The following is a 19,459-nucleotide window of genomic DNA, read 5'->3' as shown; positions in this document are numbered from 1 at the left end:
AAATGCAATTGATTTGAGTACCGCGTGGTGTTCGACTCGAGTGACAAGCATCTCGCGCACCCTAATACTCGGAGCATCAAGCTCGGGCGAGTGTGCTCGCTCATCTTTAATAGCGATAAAATACATTATTTATTTAGATCACAGACCAACAAGACTAAAATAAAAACAAAAACATGATACAAAAGTATACGAGCTATGCGTTTCAGGGCCATATACCCCTTTTTCAAGAGCTGCTGTACCATGTTATTTGTCTCATTTTTAGTTGTCTTGATTTGCAATCTAAATAAATAGATGTAGACCTCCCCTTTCTTTCTGTGTTTTGAGGGGTTCTCATGCTTATAACCCCCCCCCCCCACCCCTTTCCAAGAGGTTAATGAACTTTCCTAAGACTGGATAATGTCTGTTCCACCTCTGTAAAGAAGCACAAGATTTTTTTCATATTCTCGCCTCATTTATTGTGGGGACGGATCCTGCAGCTTTTTTGTTGGGGGAATTTGAATATTTGAAAACAACCTGTATCCGCCTCTGAGGGGGACTTCTGGGTTTAGTGGTTTTCCTCTTCCGGTGGTTTGACCGCTTACACCAGGTAAGTTCACCTAATAATATTTTTGTCACAGTTCTTATATCCCTATTTCTGTTGCTTAAAAAACAAAGACCGGTGTCCGGTCAATTAATAGTCAGTCCTTGTTGGTGGCAAACTCCAGAGTCAGAAGACATACTTCAGCCCCCAGCAGACAGCTGTAGGATCAGCATGGTATGAAGTTTTGGGTTATTCTGCTGTAGGACTCCTGTTCATCCCTGTGATAACGCCTGCACGTACCAGTCTGGAACAACCAAGTTAGCAGAATCTGCTTCGACAGTGAAAGTGATGTCCTGACCCGGCTCCCAGGAGAACACGAAGACCACCCTGCGAAGAAAAAGACTGTCTGATACAGATGCATTAACAAGCTGCGAGATTGAAGAAATTGCCAAGATGACTAGCAACGATATTACTGTGCACTGCTGTACTAGTCAGCTACCTGGGAGAGAGATCAGCCCCAGGCAAATTATTGCCTCATTGCATACAGTATTAAATAGACATTAACTCTTCCCAATACTTCTGTTCCTCTTAACAGCCTGAGTGTATAATCAATCTTGTTATATACTTCCATTAATTTTCTTTGGTCTCCCGACTGGTGGTGTCCCAGCAATCGGACCTCCACCATTATTTGTTTTCACCTATCCAACAGATGTGACCAATGACAGTGAGCGTGATCAATGAGTGGAACAGGTTACCACGGAAGGTGGTGAGTTCTCCTTCAATAGAAGTGTTCAAACAAAGGCTGGACAAATATCTGTCTGGGATGATTTAGTGAATCCTGCACTGAGCAGGGGGTTGGACCCGATGACCCTGGAGGTCCCTTCCAACTCTACCATGAAATGAAAATGCCCCTTTTACGATTGGGCAGAGTGCGCCTGACTCACTCAGCCTGCTCATACAGAAAAATTGGAAGCCCTACAGGTATAGCTACACATTCCTCTTCCTACACTCAACTCGATGATTAGTGCAAGAAGAAAACGGGAGTTACAGCCAGAGCAATGCTGGAGCCCACAGAGGGGGTAACTACTAAGACCTTTTTTTTGCCCTCCAGCAGAGATCTTCAGTTTTATGATTTCACTATTATAGACCACTAATGATGCCTACACTAACCCCCTCATTGACATAAATCACAGGGATCCCGAGATTAAGCCCTTTCACTGTCCTAGATGTTTAATAGGCGAACTTCCGCCAAGTGTGAATGCACCCTTAAATTGGATTTGCTGCATATTTTTCGCAGTGCAAAAAATATGCACAGCAAATCTGTATCAAAATACATACCATTTGATGTGGATTTTCTCCGCTGTGAAACTACGCCACAAGCGAACACATCCTAAGGGGGTTTTACCACCAAAAACATTTATCCTCTATCCAGTGGTCCTGTGAACACTACCCGAATGCCCCAAGTGAATGAAGCTGTGGTGAGCATGTGTGACCATTACTCCATTCACACCAATGCAGTGGGATGGAGGGAGATAACTGAGCATATCACTCTCCATCCATCCCATAGAAGTGAATGAGGTGGCGGTTCAGCATGTGCACATCAGATTGGACCATCATCGCTGTCGCCTTCTTACCTGGGGTCATCTGTGATCGCCACTTTCTTGATATAATCGAGGAATGCATTACAGAAGTTCATACACACGGCTGGATCCCAGCTCTGCCTGTCACCCTGCACCAAGGACAAATACATTGTTCTCTGTACAACAAGTTACATTATGGAAGAGACACCCCGCAGGCAGCTCCAACCCCTCATATTACCCGGACTAAGTGGGGGATTTCTGACGTTCTGAACTTCTCTAGAGATACAATTCTTCCTTTTGGATTCCGAAACCCAGCGACAATGAGGGGAATCCCAAGCAGAAAGGACTGGCACCACCACTTCAGGAGTTTGTACCTGGTGGAGAAGAGAAGACCTTCATTCTCCATACAGTGGCTGCAGGAATGGTGGAATGACTAGGTAGGGCAGGCACCTGTGGAAGCTGCGCTCTTGGTGGGAATTCCGTATCTGGGCACTTGTCTTAAGCTCTACATAGCAAGATGGAGGGGAAGGATTACTGCTGCTTGAGTCTTTGCAGTCCACCTCTCCTGAAACCAAAAAAGAATGGGATGCAAGACGACCCAGCAAGACGCTACAAAATCCCTCGTTGGTGTTCACAACTTCAGATGGACAAGGAGAGCCATCGGGAGAATCTGGGTAGAGAAGCAGATTTTATAAGAAATACAGCAAGGGATTTCCTACAGTTCAGCCAGTGCAATAGCACCCACTAGGGTACTGTTACTAGGGGGTCTATCACATGTCCTCACACTGTCTAATGTACATGTATTATTGGTCACGTAAAGTGGTTCATACCACTTCAAGAGAATGGAAATGGACAGACCTGCACACATGTAGCTCTCGAACTTGTACCCAGAGTACATGAGCTTCTCCTGTTCCCGAGTCCTCTCTTTCCTCTTCTTGTAAGCAACTGCAGTCTCCCTCTCACTGATATACAGGGTGCCCTTAAACAGGGTGACTGCCAGGATCCAGCCTTCTTGGGTCTCATATGGGGTGCACAAAATCTTCGTTAGGTGACCCCGCCAGGTGACAAAGTCTCGGTCTACCGGTCTAGAGATAGGACAGAAAATGTTATTAGGAAACTTTTGCAGTTCTGGTGTCACACTCCGTACCTAGACATTAAAGGCTGTGGGCAGCACTTGAATGCAAGACATCGCAGTCTAATTCTGCATTAAGACGAAACAATATCATTCAGAAAATCATTCTAACGAGTGAAACTGAACGAGAATTCTTTAGTTTAATACGCGAGACAATGACTTAACGACGAACGAGAGAAGTGCAGTTCTTGTTGGCCGTTCAGTTTCAGCCGGCATAAAAAAAATCAGCCTTGTCTGGGGGTCTTATCGTGCCATTTATACACTGATCTTCAGTCTTTCACATAGGAATGTGAAATACTGAACAATAAGTGAAAGAACTAAAGAAACTGTCGAGTGCGAACCAGCTAGAGCCGACGTCACCAGCTCATTCACTCGGGCAAACGAGAAGCATGAGATTCTCCTTCAGTGTCAAAGGGGCCACATCTCTTCTGCATGTTCTGATCTTCCAATGTATGACCCCAACAGTTTATCTTAAATTAGTTATGGTCATAAATTAGCTGATAAGAAGGTGCAGATAAATACAGAAGGGAATGAAGCAAAAGTTGTAATTAAACCCTATTTCAAAAATGTTTGTCAGCCAAAAATACATGCATTTAAAAAAAAAAAATTGCCCCCCAAAAAGGTATCCAATAGCCTTTAATGTCGTACTTTTTTTTGGCTTATGGGGAATCCTTATTTTCCTAAATGCCATAATTGTGTGCCATCTATTCTGCCTAGCTTCTTCTCTAGTGAACTCCCAAGCCAGTACAGAGAAATAATGAAAGAATGAGAAAGGGATCCAATCCATTATTTCACAGCCTGGTGGAAGTTAGGTGGGACTGCAGATTTTGGTCTAAGAGGTGAGATTACCGAACTTTTTTCTAAAAATATGTTTACATAATATCGCTTAGGATGACTTAGTTCTTCCTCTTTATTCCCTATTTTATATTCATATTGCTCAGGACATCTAATATAAAATAGCCTACAGGCTTTTTCTTGCACCACTCTTTGACCCCTTTGCGTGACCTTTGATGGATGATTTTGGAGTCATTAGATTTGTGACATCCTCACCTCGCCGTAAAATCCTAAATATTGATACACTGAGTGACCGGTCACACAAGGTCAAAGTTCCTATGTTAAGTCTAGTGGCGCTGTTGTACTTCAGCCAACAGTGCCGCTAGGGAGAGTCAGGGCTCCTTCACACCGGTGAGGGCGATATCAGGCCATGAATCACAGCCTGATATCACCCTCGCAAACCATGTGGAAACCCCTGGATGTGAGGAGTTTTCACATGGAAACAGTATATAAAATTAAGAAAAAAGTTCAATTTCAACATCTGAAATCTTCTTTGTTTCAGGGAGAGACCTCATGTAAACGTGTATCAAGGATCTGGACGCGTTTCGGCTTGTCCTGCAGCCTTTTTCAACAGCTATTCACACACTGACAAACACGGTCTTATAGAACAAAAAAGTCTAAAAACAAACAGATGTACAGCTTGATTACTTGTGCTGGTTGCAGACTAACTGCTGTGTGGATCCGCACTCCAGTCATTCACGCCCAGGTTAGTTGCAGGTTTCCAATGGATATATTAAACTATATCTAGAAGGAAACACACATTACTGAATCTCATATTAAACCTCATACATCAACCTTTGGATATTACAGCAATCGATTTTATTCCTGTTGAGAAGTACTTAGCAGGACACCTAAAGATGTCGGGTTACATCACTACATTTTATTTCCCCATACATATCCCTGTTGACTATGAACAATACAACATCTTGTTCTTTAGTAATCCATTTGAGATCATTTTTCACTAAATCCCCCGTTACTTCTCTTACACCAGTTAAAGCCTTTCTTAACTCTCTTCTCTTCCTGATGGACACATATAAGACCTCACTAGGTCACTGTTCACAGGCGGTTGTGTACTGCCGATTAGTGAAAAGGCTGAATATGTTGGAGCTGATGCATGCTATTAACCCTTTCCAATCCAATTTGTGTCCTGGTTTTCCTAGGGGGCTTACTCTTTTGCTGCCGTTATACAACGGCGCTATCTGCCGGCTAAAGCCAGTACTGCATGAGGTGACATGTTGGAAAGGCTCTGACAGCAGAGAGGCTGGCGATATACAGTAAGAGAACCCCGACGGACGTCTTCCAACATCGGAGCTGTACAGCCTTAAATCATAATGTCTTTAGACGTCAGACAGTGGATTGGAAAGGGTTAAAGCCTCTCAGGCCAATGCTAGATGTCCTTTCATTATAGTCTTATTATATTATATTTTCTATTAAAAATTATTGGGTTAAGTCCGATCTTAATTTATTGCTGAACGTTTCTTGGTAGTATGTCAACAATACAGGTAGATGGGAATGGCAGTGAAAGTGAATGTTTCATTCTTAGACACATCTATGGGCATTTTGTCCCCAGATTGCCCACCAATCCCTGTACATCAATGAAAGCCCTTTTTTTCCTCTATACCATACGAACACATACACGACTATGATGTTTAATCTGAGATTCAGTAATGTGTGTTTCCTTCTAGATCTAGTTTAATATATTCATTGAAAACCTGCAACTAAGCTGGGTGTGAATGAATGGAGTGCGGATCCACCCAGCAATTAGACTGCAACCAGCACAAGCTGTACATCTGTTTGCTTTTAGACTTTTTTGTTCTATAGGACCGTGTTTCTCAGCGTGTGAATAGCTGTTAAAAAAGGCTGCAGGAAGAGCCGAAACGCGTTTGGATCCTTGCTACACGTTTACATGAGGTCTCTCCCTGAAATAAAGAAGATTGCAGACGTTGAAGCCGAACTTTTTTTTTTCATTTAAATGCGGTTATTCCGCTGAAGCTGATTGTTCTCTTCCGGTCTGGGCTCCGCCAATTATCATCGCTGGGCTGTGGGGTTCCCGCTTTTGAGGGTGAGATCTATTTTTTTCTTATATCATGGAAGCAACCTTGCATCCCTACGGGGCTGGAGGAATCCCCCGGCACGGCTAGCACAGCTGCGTCAGGGGATCGCGATGTTCTCCTATTGTTTTCTATGGGGCTCGCGCTGCTGCCGCCAGCCCCATTAAAAGCAATGGGCAATATGGCAAAAAGAAAGGACATACAGCGATTTAAAATATTTTTTTTCCCTGCATAGCATCACAAATGTGAATGAGGCCATTTTATGTTTGGAAGTGAATATCGCGTCAATCTAGTTTTGTAAATTGCACTAAAAGAATGAGACCCTAACCTGTATATTTGTTATGGGCAAGAAGGCCACTTTTTCCCTCTCCAAGGTGGTAATCCGTGGCTCCCGGGATCTACTAAAAGGGCAGACTTGCAGTTGGAGGCTTTTCCTACGCATTGCTCCATCACCATGATGACCGTGAACCAATAAAACAAAAGCTGCCCTTCGGTTGCTTTCGGCATAAAGACCACGTTTTGAGACACAGGGCCCCATTTATAGATCCAGTCCTACAGGCACGCACAACATATCGCCATCTCCTCCCATGTCACACACCTGTCACTAGCAGAACGTCCATTCCCTCGCAGAAGCCCTTTGTTCTCTTTTACCCATGTTAAAATATGCAGAAGCCCCTCTTTATCGTCTTCATTACGACATACATAGCGATCCTCAAATCCATCCATTAGGTCCCATCCAAGTGAAGCTTCTCCCCGATCCATCCCCGGGGGCGGACTTAGATATCGTAAGCGCCGGGCATCATTATGGTAGCATCGCTTCTCATCCAGGGAGAAAGAACCAAGTTCTGAGGGCAGTCTGTAGAAAGGAAATGAGCCCTGGTAGAAGGAGGGACGTGCACTTAAAGGAGAAGGGGGGATGTGAGGGCTCTTCGTCCGTGGGACATCAGGTGCTTCCTGGTCAAGGCCTCTTTTGTGCTTGCTCACTGAAATACAGAATATGAAACAATACAGTACATGACAGTAGCCGGCACCGGATGAGGTACCGGACCATCAAGACACTGGCACGAGAGCCTTTTAAAAAGTGCAAGCTTCATAGTTGTGTCACTTCTTCCATGAATTACAGACCCACAGCTTTACACATCCTCCAGCAGTTGTAGGCCATAACAGCCCCCGGCCCACCAGGCCATACACAGTGATTGTATGTGCCTTGCATACTGGCCCAGGGAATGGTTCTCCATTTTTTAGTGGACCACAATGTTTCTAAATAAGCAAGTATGCAACAGGCAACCCCGTGCCTGAGTGAATGCCACCAACACCCAACAGGGCAGACTGACCGCCATTGATGCCCCATAGCAATTCGCATCATGACTGCCACTGAAGCCCCACATGGTAGACCGACTGCCACAAGCTCCATTAATGACCACTGATTCACTCTCGTTCCCCCGTGGCAATCTGTCCGCACAAAAACGCACCCAATGACATTATGGCTGCCAGTGTGATAGCCCCTATGGCACATTGACCACCACCGTTATCCTTCTCATGGCACTGTGAACACCACTGATGCCCAAATGGCGGAATGACTGTCACTATCACCCCCCCAATGTCAGACTGACCACCGCTGATGTCCTTAGGTACCACTGATACCCCCTGTGGCAATATGACCACAAAATACACACCCAATGGCATTGTGGCTGCCCCTGTGACGCCCCCTATGGCACAGTGACCACCAGCAGGTTCCCTCGCAAAGTACTGTGAACCCCACCAAGATCTCACAGGGCAGACTGACCCCTACTAATGCCCTCCCTGTAGCTTATTATCATAACCACCCCCACTATTAAAGGGATCCATTACAATTATAAAGGAAACTCTCCCATAATACAACACCCTAGGTCCAAACCACAGCTTCAGTATAACTACAGCTCTCAGCATGTAGGAAAGTATATGGCTATACAAATAGTGAATGCTTGCATTATTAACTCCTACAACTCCTCACCTTTTCTGTCTCTGGCTGTTTGTAAAGCTTCTTCCATTTTTTTTTTCTCGTCTATCTCTTTAAGAGGAATGATGACATTTAATAAAGGCGACGGAATATCTGAGCCTCTCGGCACCCGTACACGTCATCAGGTATAGGTTACTGACACTAGAGGGCAAACGCCACGTCACAGTTACGTCTTCTGTGGCGGCAGGGTGTACTTGTAATACGCGCATTCTAATAGGCTTTCGGCTCCGAAAAAATGGCGGCCGGATAACGCCGGCTCTGGCGCGGCTGGTGTGTACAGCAGAGTGTAGGGGGACGAGAAGGCTGGAGGTATGTCTGTTGTAGATGTGTGTACTTCAGGCTTTCACAGGGACCCTGATGTAGACACTATGACCATGGTGCACTGTAGAGGGCGCTGATGTAGACCCTATGACCATGGTGCACTGTAGAGGGCGCTGATGTAGACCCTATGACCATGGAGTGTGCTGATGTATACTGTGGTACACAGTGGAGGGTCACATTACTATTATATGGGCACAGGTGTGGCAGGCACTATTATAGGCTGGAATAGGGTTGGACGATTTTGCAAAAAATTAAAATTTCGAGTTTTTTAAAAATTCATTTATTTATTTTTTTAAACTTTATGGATCGTAATGGATTTTCTTATTTTTCGCTATATTAAATAGTCATAAGACCTTTTATTTTGGGGGCTGAACCGTACTATTTCTTGGGACCACTTTGGGATACATGTAATGTGTTGTTTAACTCTTATTAACCTCGATTTTTGGGAGGCGGAGGGGGGCCTGAAATTCTGAAAGGAGGGGGGCCTGAAATTCTGCCATTGTTTTGTATGTCACTCACTGTACAGCATGAGCTCGGTTTCACACAAGCGTATTGTAACACGTCTGTAATACGGGTCCATGTTACGGGCGACATTAAAGCTCCGTGTCTTCAGTATTTCAGCATTATTTGCCTCCATATTTTATTTATTTTCTGCTGGGCAAATACTGATCTGTTTTTGCTCAATAGAAAAGAATGGCGATACGGAGGCAGAAACGCAAAAAATACGTCACGCTGCGCTTTTAAGGACACACGAAAAATACGGACACGTGGATTGCCTAAACGACGTTACCGTTATTCTGCGGATCACTAACGTTATAGCGACACCGAACGTCCATCTGTTTTCCATGTATTACGATTTTTTTAATTGAAGTATTTATTCACATCGTTGCATTAAGAGTTTTACTTTTCTGTGAAATCTTGTATTTTTGCAGTTTCCAATGGTAACATTTTGGGGTACATTTAACTTTTTGATTAATTGGGTGTTTTATGTGCAGCTGTATGGGAAAAAAAGCAATTCAGGCATTTTTTTTATATTTAGCTTTTTATTTTTTTTTTACACCCTCATCCAGATTGGCGCCATTGTCCAGCTGCAGCGTCCTGAGAGAGATGCCAAAGCAATTGTAACGGACTATTCACATACACTTACTCTGCATAAGGCCGGGGAGTAGTCCCTGTCACGGTGTAACTGAGTGGTAACACGGGGAATATTTATGAAAGTATATATATATATCACGTCGTGACGCCACTGTTCCCACACACCTTTATTCTATGCGGCGGAGTAATAAACGCTGGACAGATGTATCGTACCTCGGGTCCTCAGGAACAGTTGAGGCCTGGTATAACTTTACTTAGATAAACGTTGCAAACAGGTAATTACTAGAGATGAGCGAGCGTACTCGGATAAGCACTACTCGCTCGAGTAATTTGCTTTATCCGAGTATCGCTGTGCTCGGGGCTAAAGATTCGGGTGCCGCTGCGGCTGACAGGTGAGTCGCAGCAGGGAGCAGGGGAGAGCGGGCGGGAGAGAGGGAGAGAAAGATCTTACCTCCGTTCCTCCCCGCTCTCCCCTGCAGCTCCCCGCTTCGTGCCGGCACCCGAATCTTTAGACTCGAGCACAGCGATACTCGGATAAAGCCAATTACTCGAGCGAGTAGTGCTTATCCGAGTACGCTCGCTCATCTCTAATAATTACCGGTACGTTCACAGCAGCAGTTACAGGCAGAAGCTCAGAGGTTGGGAGGAAAAATACACAGGAACAATACGGCCCTATAGTCCACGTTATCTATATGTTATTGTCATGGACGTCATATATATACGCTCCGGAGGAGGTAACTAGACAAGATCCTCTCCACGTACTCTCTGGCAAGACAAAATTACTTAGAAGAAGGCTTAGCTTAAATGCACCCTGCATTTTCTCCAGATTGGTGTCACAATCACGTACCTCTGTGTGGTGATCCTAATGGCGGATGGACACACAGGAAAAATAAGTGCCTGTTGTGTGAACGGGTACCTGGTTTGTGTAAGGTAGGATGATGGGGGTTGTGCGCTCTCTTTCTCTCTGTAATGGACTCGCTCCTGCTACATCCATTCTACATGCGCTACGGGATGTCGTTCCAATTCTTCCACCTTCACCAACATGGAAGCTGATGGTGCTCCTATGCGGCTGTGTGTTAGCTCCGAGCAGCGGGTAAGATGGAACCCTGCTCCAACACAGAAAGAAGAAGAACGACAGACTCCTTCCTGCTCACTCACATTTATCACCTCACTTGTGCTACATGACACAGTAGGATAGATACATTCAACATGCAGCAGAGCTGACGGGCAATGATTTTATGGGAGTTAACCCTTCAAACACTGTAGCTATGCAACACACATACAGTAAGTAAATATGACAGCTTTGCACAGTGCATCCACATAAGACAATGCATGTGTGACAGTTATGGAGGGGACGTTGCTCTGGGACACTACAGTTCCCCCCTACTTAAAAATAAGCCAACCCCGGCGCCTCTAAAACAGTGTATACATCCAGAGACGTACCATCAGAGGTGTATTACTTCACTATCATGTCAACAGAGCCTCTTCTGCTATAGACATACATTGAATTCCCAGCCTCCAGCTAGAGATTGCTCTGATTGGCTGAGTCAGATGTGAGTGACAGCCAATCACAGCCAGCGCTGCATGCATAATCATGGCCATTCATTCAGTTCTGGCTGTGATTGGCTTATGTGGGCTGTCAATCAGCCAATCAGAGCAATCTGCTGCTAGAGTTGGGGATTTCCAATCGCCGTGATTGGCAAAAGATCCTCTGCCAGCTTGACAAGTGCAGGGAAAGCTGCACAGAGGTCTGGGGACCCCAATGACACGTTCCGGGTGAATATTGATTTTTTTTAAAAATATATATATTATTTTTTTTTCAGCATCCTTTGCTGCGTTTTCAGCAGCCACAATGCCGGCAGAATGCATGCCAGCGCTGCTGAAACCTGGCGGAATCAGCAGTAAAGGCAGCGTTGAAAACCGCTGCGCTTCTGCAAATGCCTGTGTGAGGGAGGCCTTAGTCTTAAGGCTCTGCAGAACCATGATCCCACCGCCCTTTTTCAGATGTCATCAAAGTGGGTTGAGTATATGCAGGGGAAGATCTATAGTAAAACCTTGATTTATTATTTCGGCCATATTACCCCGGGAGGCGCTCCAATGGGGAAGATATGACCATCCTGTTTAATATCAGGAATTTACCTACCCATAGATACTAAGCATGATAAGGGCCAGATGATCAGCTACGCCTATAGGCGATTCTGAGGGTTCTGGGGGTCGCACAGACACGGGAGTAACTGCACTAGGTCCACAGTGTCCCATCAGTTCTGAAAATGTACCTGACGTTAAGCTGGAGCCTCTCTGTGACCCATAATGCCCAATTCTCCTTTGATACAAACACTAGCAGTCACAGTGCCAGCCCGTCTATGAGAAATATCCAAGGTGTGGACCCTCACTGGCAGGGGGTCAATTAACATCTACCTGCCACTGCCTTAACCCTTTCCAATCCACTGTCTGACGTCTGAAGACATTCTGGCTGAAGGCTGTACAGTTCCGATGTCGAAAGACGTCCGGCAGGGTATTCTTACTGTATATTACTGGCCGTTCTGTTGTTGGGGGCCTCTCCAGCATGTCCCATACCGCAGTACTGGCTCTAGCCAGCAGATGGCGCCATTGTATAATGGTAGAAAGAGAAAGCCTCCTAGGAAACCCTGAATCCAAAATTGGATTGCAAAGGGTTAACTTTATGGCCATCATGATCATGTCACAGTCCGCGGGCCTCAAGGAATCCTCTGCCAGGCTGCATGTTGTGCAGGTTTGTACTGTCCCTTTCAGAACTTGTATATTTTTCTTTTCATGCAGAACGCCAGTCCTCTCCCTCGCTTACCCCGCCCACTTCCGCTTCATGAACCGCAAACGCAAGCTGATCTGTGACCCTTTCAAAGTAAAGAAACCAAGGGAAGAACATCTGATATCTGCTGTAAATGTGTATCCATCACCATATCCAGGTAATGACGTCACTGGAGGCATCTGTAGGCAACTGGTGGGCACCAACTGAACCCATAGCTGTGTGCCAGCATGATTCCAGTGCCTGGCATCTAGCTGGTATTCTGTTTGTCTGTGCCTAGCAGCCAATCAGCAAGAGCTTTGCATCTTAATAGTTATTGCCAGGTGCCATGTGGAAACTCAGCCTAATTGTATAACACATACTGAGAGCAACTCCATTATGGGCCCCATTTATCAAAACTGTCTAATACCTTGTTGCCCATAGCAGCCAATCACCAAGCAACTTTCATTTTACCTAAGCAATTTAAGAAATCAAAGCTGAGTTCTGACTGGTTGCTATGGGCAACAATTCCATTGATAAATGAAGCCCAGTATCTATTGATGCTGCATTCATCTTGTATTCTGGAATCTTCCATTATCTCCTGTTCAGCATCTGTCTAAGATCCCAACAATAACTGAACTATTGATGACGCTTGATCTCTCATATATTTTATAATTTGCGGCGCAGCACGTCACTTTCTTCTTATTTCTTCTCAGATTTCACAGAAAATCCTCAGGATGCCTTATCCTATCTCTGGGAACTATTCCCACGCAAACTCTTCAATGACTCTCTTCCCCCCATGTTCCTGAGACATCAACTCTACAGTCTGAGCCGAGATCGCACCACTATAGATAGGTTACTGGTAAGTAATAGTAGGTATATTCTTGTACATAGGAGGCAGTATTATAGTAGTTATATTCTTGTACATAGGAGGCAGTATTATAGTAGTTATATTCTTGTACATAGGGGTAGTATTATAGTAGTTATATTCTTGTACATAGGGGGCAGTATTATAGTGGTTTTATTCTTGTACATAGGGGGCAGTATTATAGTAGTTTTATTCTTGTACATAGGAGGCAGTATTATAGTAGTTATAGTCTTGTACATAGGGGGCAGTATTATAGTAGTTATAGTCTTGTACATAGGGGGCAGTATTATAGTAGTTATAGTCTTGTACATAGGGGGCAGTATTATAATAGTTATATTCTTGTACATAGGGGCAGTATTATAGTAGTTATAGTCTTGTACATAGGGGGCAGTATTATAGTAGTTATAGTCTTGTACATAGGGGGCAGTATTATAGTAGTTATAGTCTTGTACATAGGGGGCAGTATTATAATAATTATATTCTTGTACATAGGGGCAGTATTATAGTAGTTATATTCTTGTACATAGGAGGCAGTATTATAGTAGTTATATTCTTGTACATAGGGGGCAGTATTATAGTAGTTTTATTCTTGTACATAGGGGGCAGTATTATAGTAGTTTTATTCTTGTACATAGGGGGCAGTATTATAGTAGTTATATTCTTGTACATAGGGGGCAGTATTATAGTAGTTATATTCTTGTACATAGGGGCAGTATTATAGTAGTTATATTCTTGTACATAGGGGACAGTATTATAGTAGTTATATTCTTGTACATAGGGGGCAGTATTATAGTAGTTATATTCTTGTACATAGGGGGCAGTATTATAGTAGTTATATTCTTGTACATAGGAGGCTGTATTATAGTAGTTATATTCTTGTACATAGGAGAAATATTATAGTAGTTATATTCTTGTAGATAGGAGGCTGTATTATAGTAGTTATATTCTTGTACATAGGAGAAATATTATAGTAGTTATATTCTTGTACATAGGGGGCAGTATTATAGTAGTTATATTCTTGTACATAGGGGGCAGTATTATAGTAGTTCTATTCTTGTACATAGGGGCAGTATTATAGTAGTTCTATTCTTGTACATAGGGGGCAGTATTATAGTAGTTATATTCTTGTACATAGGGGGCAGTATTATAGTAGTTATATTCTTGTACATAGGGGCAGTATTATAGTAGTTATATTCTTGTACATAGGGGACAGTATTATAGTAGTTATATTCTTGTACATAGGGGGCAGTATTATAGTAGTTATATTCTTGTACATAGGGGGCAGTATTATAGTAGTTATATTCTTGTACATAGGAGGCAGTATTATAGTAGTTATATTCTTGTACATAGGGGGCAGTATTATAGTAGTTATATTCTTGTACATAGGAGGCAGTATTATAGTAGTTATATTCTTGTACATAGGAGGAAGTATTATAGTAGATATATTCTTGAACATAGGAGGCAGTATTATAGTAGTTATATTCTTGTACATAGGAGGCAGTATTATAGTAGTTATATTCTTGTACATAGGAGGTAGTATTATAGTAGTTGTATTCTTGTACATAGGCAGCAGTATTATAGTAGTTATATTCTTGTACATAGGAGGCAGTATTATAGTAGTTATATTCTTGTACATAGGAGGTAGTATTATAGTAGTTGTATTCTTGTACATAGGCAGCAGTATTATAGTAGTTATATTCTTGTACATAGGGGGCAGTATTATACCGGTTATAGTTATATTCTTGTACATAGAAGGCAGTATTATAGTAGTTATATTCTTGTATATAGGGGGTAGTATTATAGTAGTTATATTTTTGTACATAGGGAGCAGTATTATAGTAGTTATCTTCTTGTACATGGGGGGCAGTATTATAGTAGTTATATTCTTGTACATGGGGGGCAGTATTATAGTAGTTATATTCTTGTACATGGGGAACAGTATTATACCGGTTATAGTTATATTCTTGTACATAGAAGGCAGTATAATAGTAGTTATATTCTTGTACATAGGAGGCAGTATTAGGGTGACTACGCACTACAGTTCTTTTTCACTGCGAAATTCGCAGCGTTTTTCCCCCCAGGTGTCTATGTTACTGCGAAATTGCGATTATTTTTTAAATTTATTTATTTATTTTTGCCCTGATGCGTTTTTAACATTACAAAGTCCCATAGACACCTGGGGAAAAAAACGTCGCTAATTCGCAAACGCTAGTGGGTAGTCACCCTGATAGGAGTGAGGGACTTGAAGCATGAGGAGTGTGACATTTTTGATAAAAGATATTTGACAGAACCAGTGATGGATATATCCCTTGTCCGGAATTTCCTGTGACTCCCTGAATCTGTATGTGACATTTCTGTGGTTGTTTTATTATGGGACAGCTCCCATAACGCATTGTGATAAATTCTTTTCTCTTGCAGAACACGTTACAGCTGAACAGCGAGGTGTGCCTTGTGCAGCCCGGCTTTGATCCAGACACTTTCCTTGTTGTCAGGAAAGAGGATTTTCTTGGGGCCGTCATCAGAAGCATAGATGGGAGTTCAGGAGCCTCCGTCGTCCGGCGCTTCCTGGACTCCAGCCTCTTCACTCCCTCTAAAATCAGTTACAATGGAGAGGAGTTGATGGAGAGAGAGCGGTTCAGTGATGCAGAGATCACGTAAGGATACAACCTTATGCTATAGGGTTAATAGTAAAGGGAACTATACCAATCATCTCCTGACAACCCCAGCAGTATGTGAGACCAGGTAACGTCTCTCACATTCTACAAGTATTTCTTTATTCCTGCTTTACTTATTAGACCAGTATAATGTGTGATCCGGAGTTCATGAGATTCATTTATTATAGTATAGCAGCAGATATTTAATATTGGAACCTCCTACAGTTTAGTAACTTGGTTGAAGCCGTACTCCTGTTTGACTTAATGTCACATTTTAGTAGTCTCCTAATGGAAACAATATAATGCTGATAAACAGGAGAGTAAATCTAGGGGGTGCAGAGATTGCAGGTCGAACACTTGGGCTCTAGTGTCACTTTTGGACGCAGATTCCGATTTAAAGGGGTTGTCCCGCGCCGAAACGTTTTTTTTTTTTCAACCTCCCCCCCCCCCCCCCCCCGTTCGGCGCGAGACAACCCCGATGCAGGGACTTAAAAAAAAAACCGCTCAGCGCTTACCTGAATCCCCGCGCTCCGGTGACTTCTATACTTACCTGCTGAAGATGGCCACCGGGATCTTCTTCCTCCGTGGACCGCAGGGCTTCTGTGCGGTCCATTGCCGATTCCAGCCTCCTGATTGGCTGGAATCGGCACGTGACGGGACGGAGCTACACGGAGCCCCATTCAGAAAAGCAGAAGACCCGGACGGCGCAAGCGCGTCTAATTTGGCCATTCGACCATTTTAGACGGCGAAAATTAGACGGCAACCATGGGAACGAGGACGCCAGCAGCGGAGCAGGTAAGTGAAAAACTTTTTATAACTTCTGTATGGCTCATAATTAATGCACAATGTACATTACAAAGTGCATTAATATGGCCATACAGAAGTGTATAGACCCACTTGCTGCCGCGGGACAACCCCTTTAAGAAATCCTCATGCAGAATTGTCCTATTGGAAAGCACAAACTCTACAGTAACTGGTTCTGCTGTGTGCACATACCGTAATAGGAGGTGATCAGGCTTTGCTAAGTTTCATCTCACTATTAATTTCACTCTCAGGCAGCTGGTCCGTTCTGGGCTGCTCACCGTGCGGGATGCCGGGAGTTGGTGGCTGTCCATCCCCGGAGTCGGAAAGTTCAGCAAACATTATACAAAAGGTAATCCTACTTGCAGTCCATATTATCAGTACTATTAGCAGTCCACATAGTGGCCACCTAATAGTATCTTCTATAATACCAGCCTTTTAGTGCCATGCTCATAGTAATGCAGTCTTGGAGTTGGCCTCATAATGCTACCTTCTTATTAACCCCTGCCATCTCAGACTCATTGTTCATAGTGCCAGTCTCATAGTAAAGAACATTTTCCTGATTTTCTTCAAGGACGGATGCATAAATGGCAGCAAATCATTTAGGGCCCATTGCCACCTTAGGAGGATGTTAGTGCTAGGTGAACATATTTCTTGGGTGTGGTAGGGGATGTAGCTTTACAAGAACTTTAGTGCAGCTGGCTGGTGCTGGTATACACCCCAATGTATGTATCATCATCTATTTCCAGCACTGATGGCTTGTCCTTATCTCTCCCTTGTGTTGCACAGGAAGAAAAGCTCTTCTTTTACAGATCAGACGTTCGCGATATAAAGAAGTCCTTCTAACTGATCTGTCCACTAGAAAACCTCCTCCAGCGCTGAAGTTGGGAATGGAGTATCACATCCATGACATCATCGGGGCCGGACTAGTAGACTGGTGAGACCTCAGAAGAATAAGAGTAAACCATTGAGTTAGTCACAGCAACCATTCAGATTTCACATATATAATTTAATCTGATAATGAAGTATTATAGTAGTACAGGCTTTCATCCTCCGGCCATATACAGAAACATCACAATTCACTGACAGCAAGCATAAAGGAACCCGGTGATAGTGGTAAATACTTGTGTATTATTCTTATATCCATATATGGTTTTCTTTTCTCTTCCAGCGTTCCCACACCCTCCGGTGCCCTCCTCCGTCTCTCGGACACATAGCGTCCCACTCTCAACATCCCTGTGCCTTTGTAATTCACATTCCTGCCGTTTGTAGACCCGGAACAAGAGGAGCTGCACAATGAGCCTCGTCATACATCTGATCAGCAGAACATGCTCTATAATGAATTTATGAGGATTATAATAAATTCATTTCCTTAATTTATTCATCACTTTCATGCCTCATGTCCAACTTATTGCATATGTGATGAGCAGTTGCGTATCTGCTGTAGGAGAGGATCTGCCGGTCAGACATGTTCAGTGCTAAAGAGATGACATACAATATTACATATAGTCTCTGCTGTTATCTGCAGGAGTGTAGTGATTTTGACCTGGCTGTTTCCTGGAGTATCCATCTGTTGACTGACAAAGGCCTCATTCACACGGGTGTAATTTCGGTAAATGAAAAGCAGTAAGATTTCACAGCATATGTACGCGCATGCTGCATAGATTTTTGCTGCCTATATGCGTTTTTTACCTTTCTGTGATCGTTTTTCACGCACATAAAGGCCCAATTGATGCCATTTTTTTTCCAATGTCTCTTGGTAAAATGCGTAAACACCGCTGAGAACACACATAACATTTTGCGTTCGCTGTGTGTTTTTATGCTCCTATAGACTTTCATGGGTGATTCTGGTCCATGAGTACGGACCACAGCAGGGCATGCTGCAATTTTGTTTTTTACATGGACCATGGATTTGTGTTAAAAAATGCCCATGTCAATAGCAATGGGTCCATGAGCTGGCTGGGATCAGTCCGTTAAAAATATGGAAATTACACGGATGGAAAAAGCATCCAAATGAATGGGTCATCAGGCTATTCATACTGTAAGTGTAGTGGGCCACATGAAAAAATTGAACACAGGATTACTACTTTTTCGCCCATGTATCCTGTAGAGGTTAAACACCCTGTGTTTGTTCAGAAGGGTTGTTGATCTAGGAATTATTCTGATTGCCAGATGTGATGCGTGAAAAGTCGCCTTTAAGGTTTCACTTGCTTTTAGCTACTAAATTAAAATATGGCACAAGGAATGTATTGACTTGCTAAGGAAGATTAAAAAAAAGAATGAAAAGGGAGAGGAGGATAAAAAAAATCAGCCCAAAGATCTTCTAATAATTGTTTGCCAGCTTTTTGTATGTACGCTGCCAAATATCCTCAATTATGTTGTGGTTTATTGTAAAATGTCAACATAATTGTATAGGCATACTGCAGTTTTGTCAGTCTTGCATAGATTCATTATAACGAGCTGTTTAGACAAAATCTTGAAGTTTACCCTAGCATGAGATAGTAACTAGTCACCGAAAGGACTACTACTAATAAAATTTACCTTTTAGAAATAATTTTTTTTAAAAAGGCGTAAATTACGTGTATCTTCAATATGACCATAGTCACACACTAGGTACAAAGAGGATCACTGAGGTGAGTAATTGACACTCTTTTTGTCTCAATGTTGACAATGCAGATATATGTCTTCACCTCTAACCTGCCAACAGCTAGATCTAGGTATGTCGCTATACCTGTCTATTACTAGATTAGATCATTACCCCATATGGCATGTGGGAATTAACAATTTGGACGCACCACCCCAAGTTATCAGTTCAGAGACAACAGTCTCAAGTTAGATTG

At 43.1% G+C, this 19,459-nt stretch overlaps 2 protein-coding genes across 3 annotated transcripts; one reads left to right on the top strand and one right to left on the bottom strand.

The window, feature by feature from the left end:
- Positions 1 to 413: 413 nt before the first annotated feature.
- DXO (decapping exoribonuclease) lies at positions 414 to 8,251 on the bottom strand. The gene is made up of 7 exons (XM_066581079.1): positions 8,111 to 8,251; positions 6,716 to 7,100; positions 2,959 to 3,185; positions 2,551 to 2,770; positions 2,339 to 2,474; positions 2,155 to 2,249; positions 414 to 907 (listed from the first exon to the last, which is right to left on the bottom strand). Exons 1-7 carry the CDS (start codon positions 8,145 to 8,147, stop codon positions 793 to 795), a joined length of 1,215 nt encoding a protein of 404 aa, XP_066437176.1. The 5' UTR covers positions 8,148 to 8,251; the 3' UTR covers positions 414 to 792.
- On the top strand, positions 5,880 to 18,006 carry STK19 (serine/threonine kinase 19). 2 transcript variants are annotated; one of them, XM_066581081.1, is made up of 7 exons: positions 5,880 to 6,128; positions 12,332 to 12,477; positions 13,013 to 13,158; positions 15,583 to 15,818; positions 16,874 to 16,971; positions 17,409 to 17,556; positions 17,791 to 18,006. In XM_066581081.1, exons 2-7 carry the CDS (start codon positions 12,375 to 12,377, stop codon positions 17,834 to 17,836), a joined length of 777 nt encoding a protein of 258 aa, XP_066437178.1. In that variant the 5' UTR covers positions 5,880 to 6,128; positions 12,332 to 12,374; the 3' UTR covers positions 17,837 to 18,006. The 2 variants fall into 2 exon arrangements, with proteins under 2 accessions (XP_066437178.1, XP_066437177.1); XM_066581080.1 differs by lacking the exon at positions 5,880 to 6,128 and adding an exon at positions 8,270 to 8,425.
- The last annotated feature ends 1,453 nt before the right edge of the window (positions 18,007 to 19,459 follow it).

The sequence above is a fragment of the Eleutherodactylus coqui genome, chromosome 10 (assembly GCF_035609145.1).
Source record: "Eleutherodactylus coqui strain aEleCoq1 chromosome 10, aEleCoq1.hap1, whole genome shotgun sequence".
Lineage (NCBI taxonomy): Eukaryota > Metazoa > Chordata > Amphibia > Anura > Eleutherodactylidae > Eleutherodactylus > Eleutherodactylus coqui.
The sequence above is the reverse complement of the archived record's forward strand: the minus strand, read 5'-3'. Positions and strand labels throughout refer to the sequence as shown.

Bases quoted from the DNA above. Each gene is read 5' to 3' on its own strand.
- DXO (XM_066581079.1), bottom strand. From the start codon at position 8,147: ATGGAAGAAGCTTTACAAACAGCCAGAGACAGAAAAG. The intron at 2,771-2,958 runs GTCTGTCCATTT...TTCTCTACCCAG, and splicing joins CGAGAGCTACATGTGTGCAG to ATTCTCCCGATGGCTCTCCT. The intron at 908-2,154 runs GTAAGAAGGCGA...TTTTCTTCGCAG, and splicing joins GCGATCACAGATGACCCCAG to GGTGGTCTTCGTGTTCTCCT.
- STK19 (XM_066581081.1), top strand. From the start codon at position 12,375: ATGAACCGCAAACGCAAGCTGATCTGTGACCCTTTCAAAGTAAAGAAA. The intron at 12,478-13,012 runs GTAATGACGTCA...ATTTCTTCTCAG, and splicing joins GTATCCATCACCATATCCAG to ATTTCACAGAAAATCCTCAG. The intron at 17,557-17,790 runs GTGAGACCTCAG...TTTCTCTTCCAG, and splicing joins GGGGCCGGACTAGTAGACTG to CGTTCCCACACCCTCCGGTG.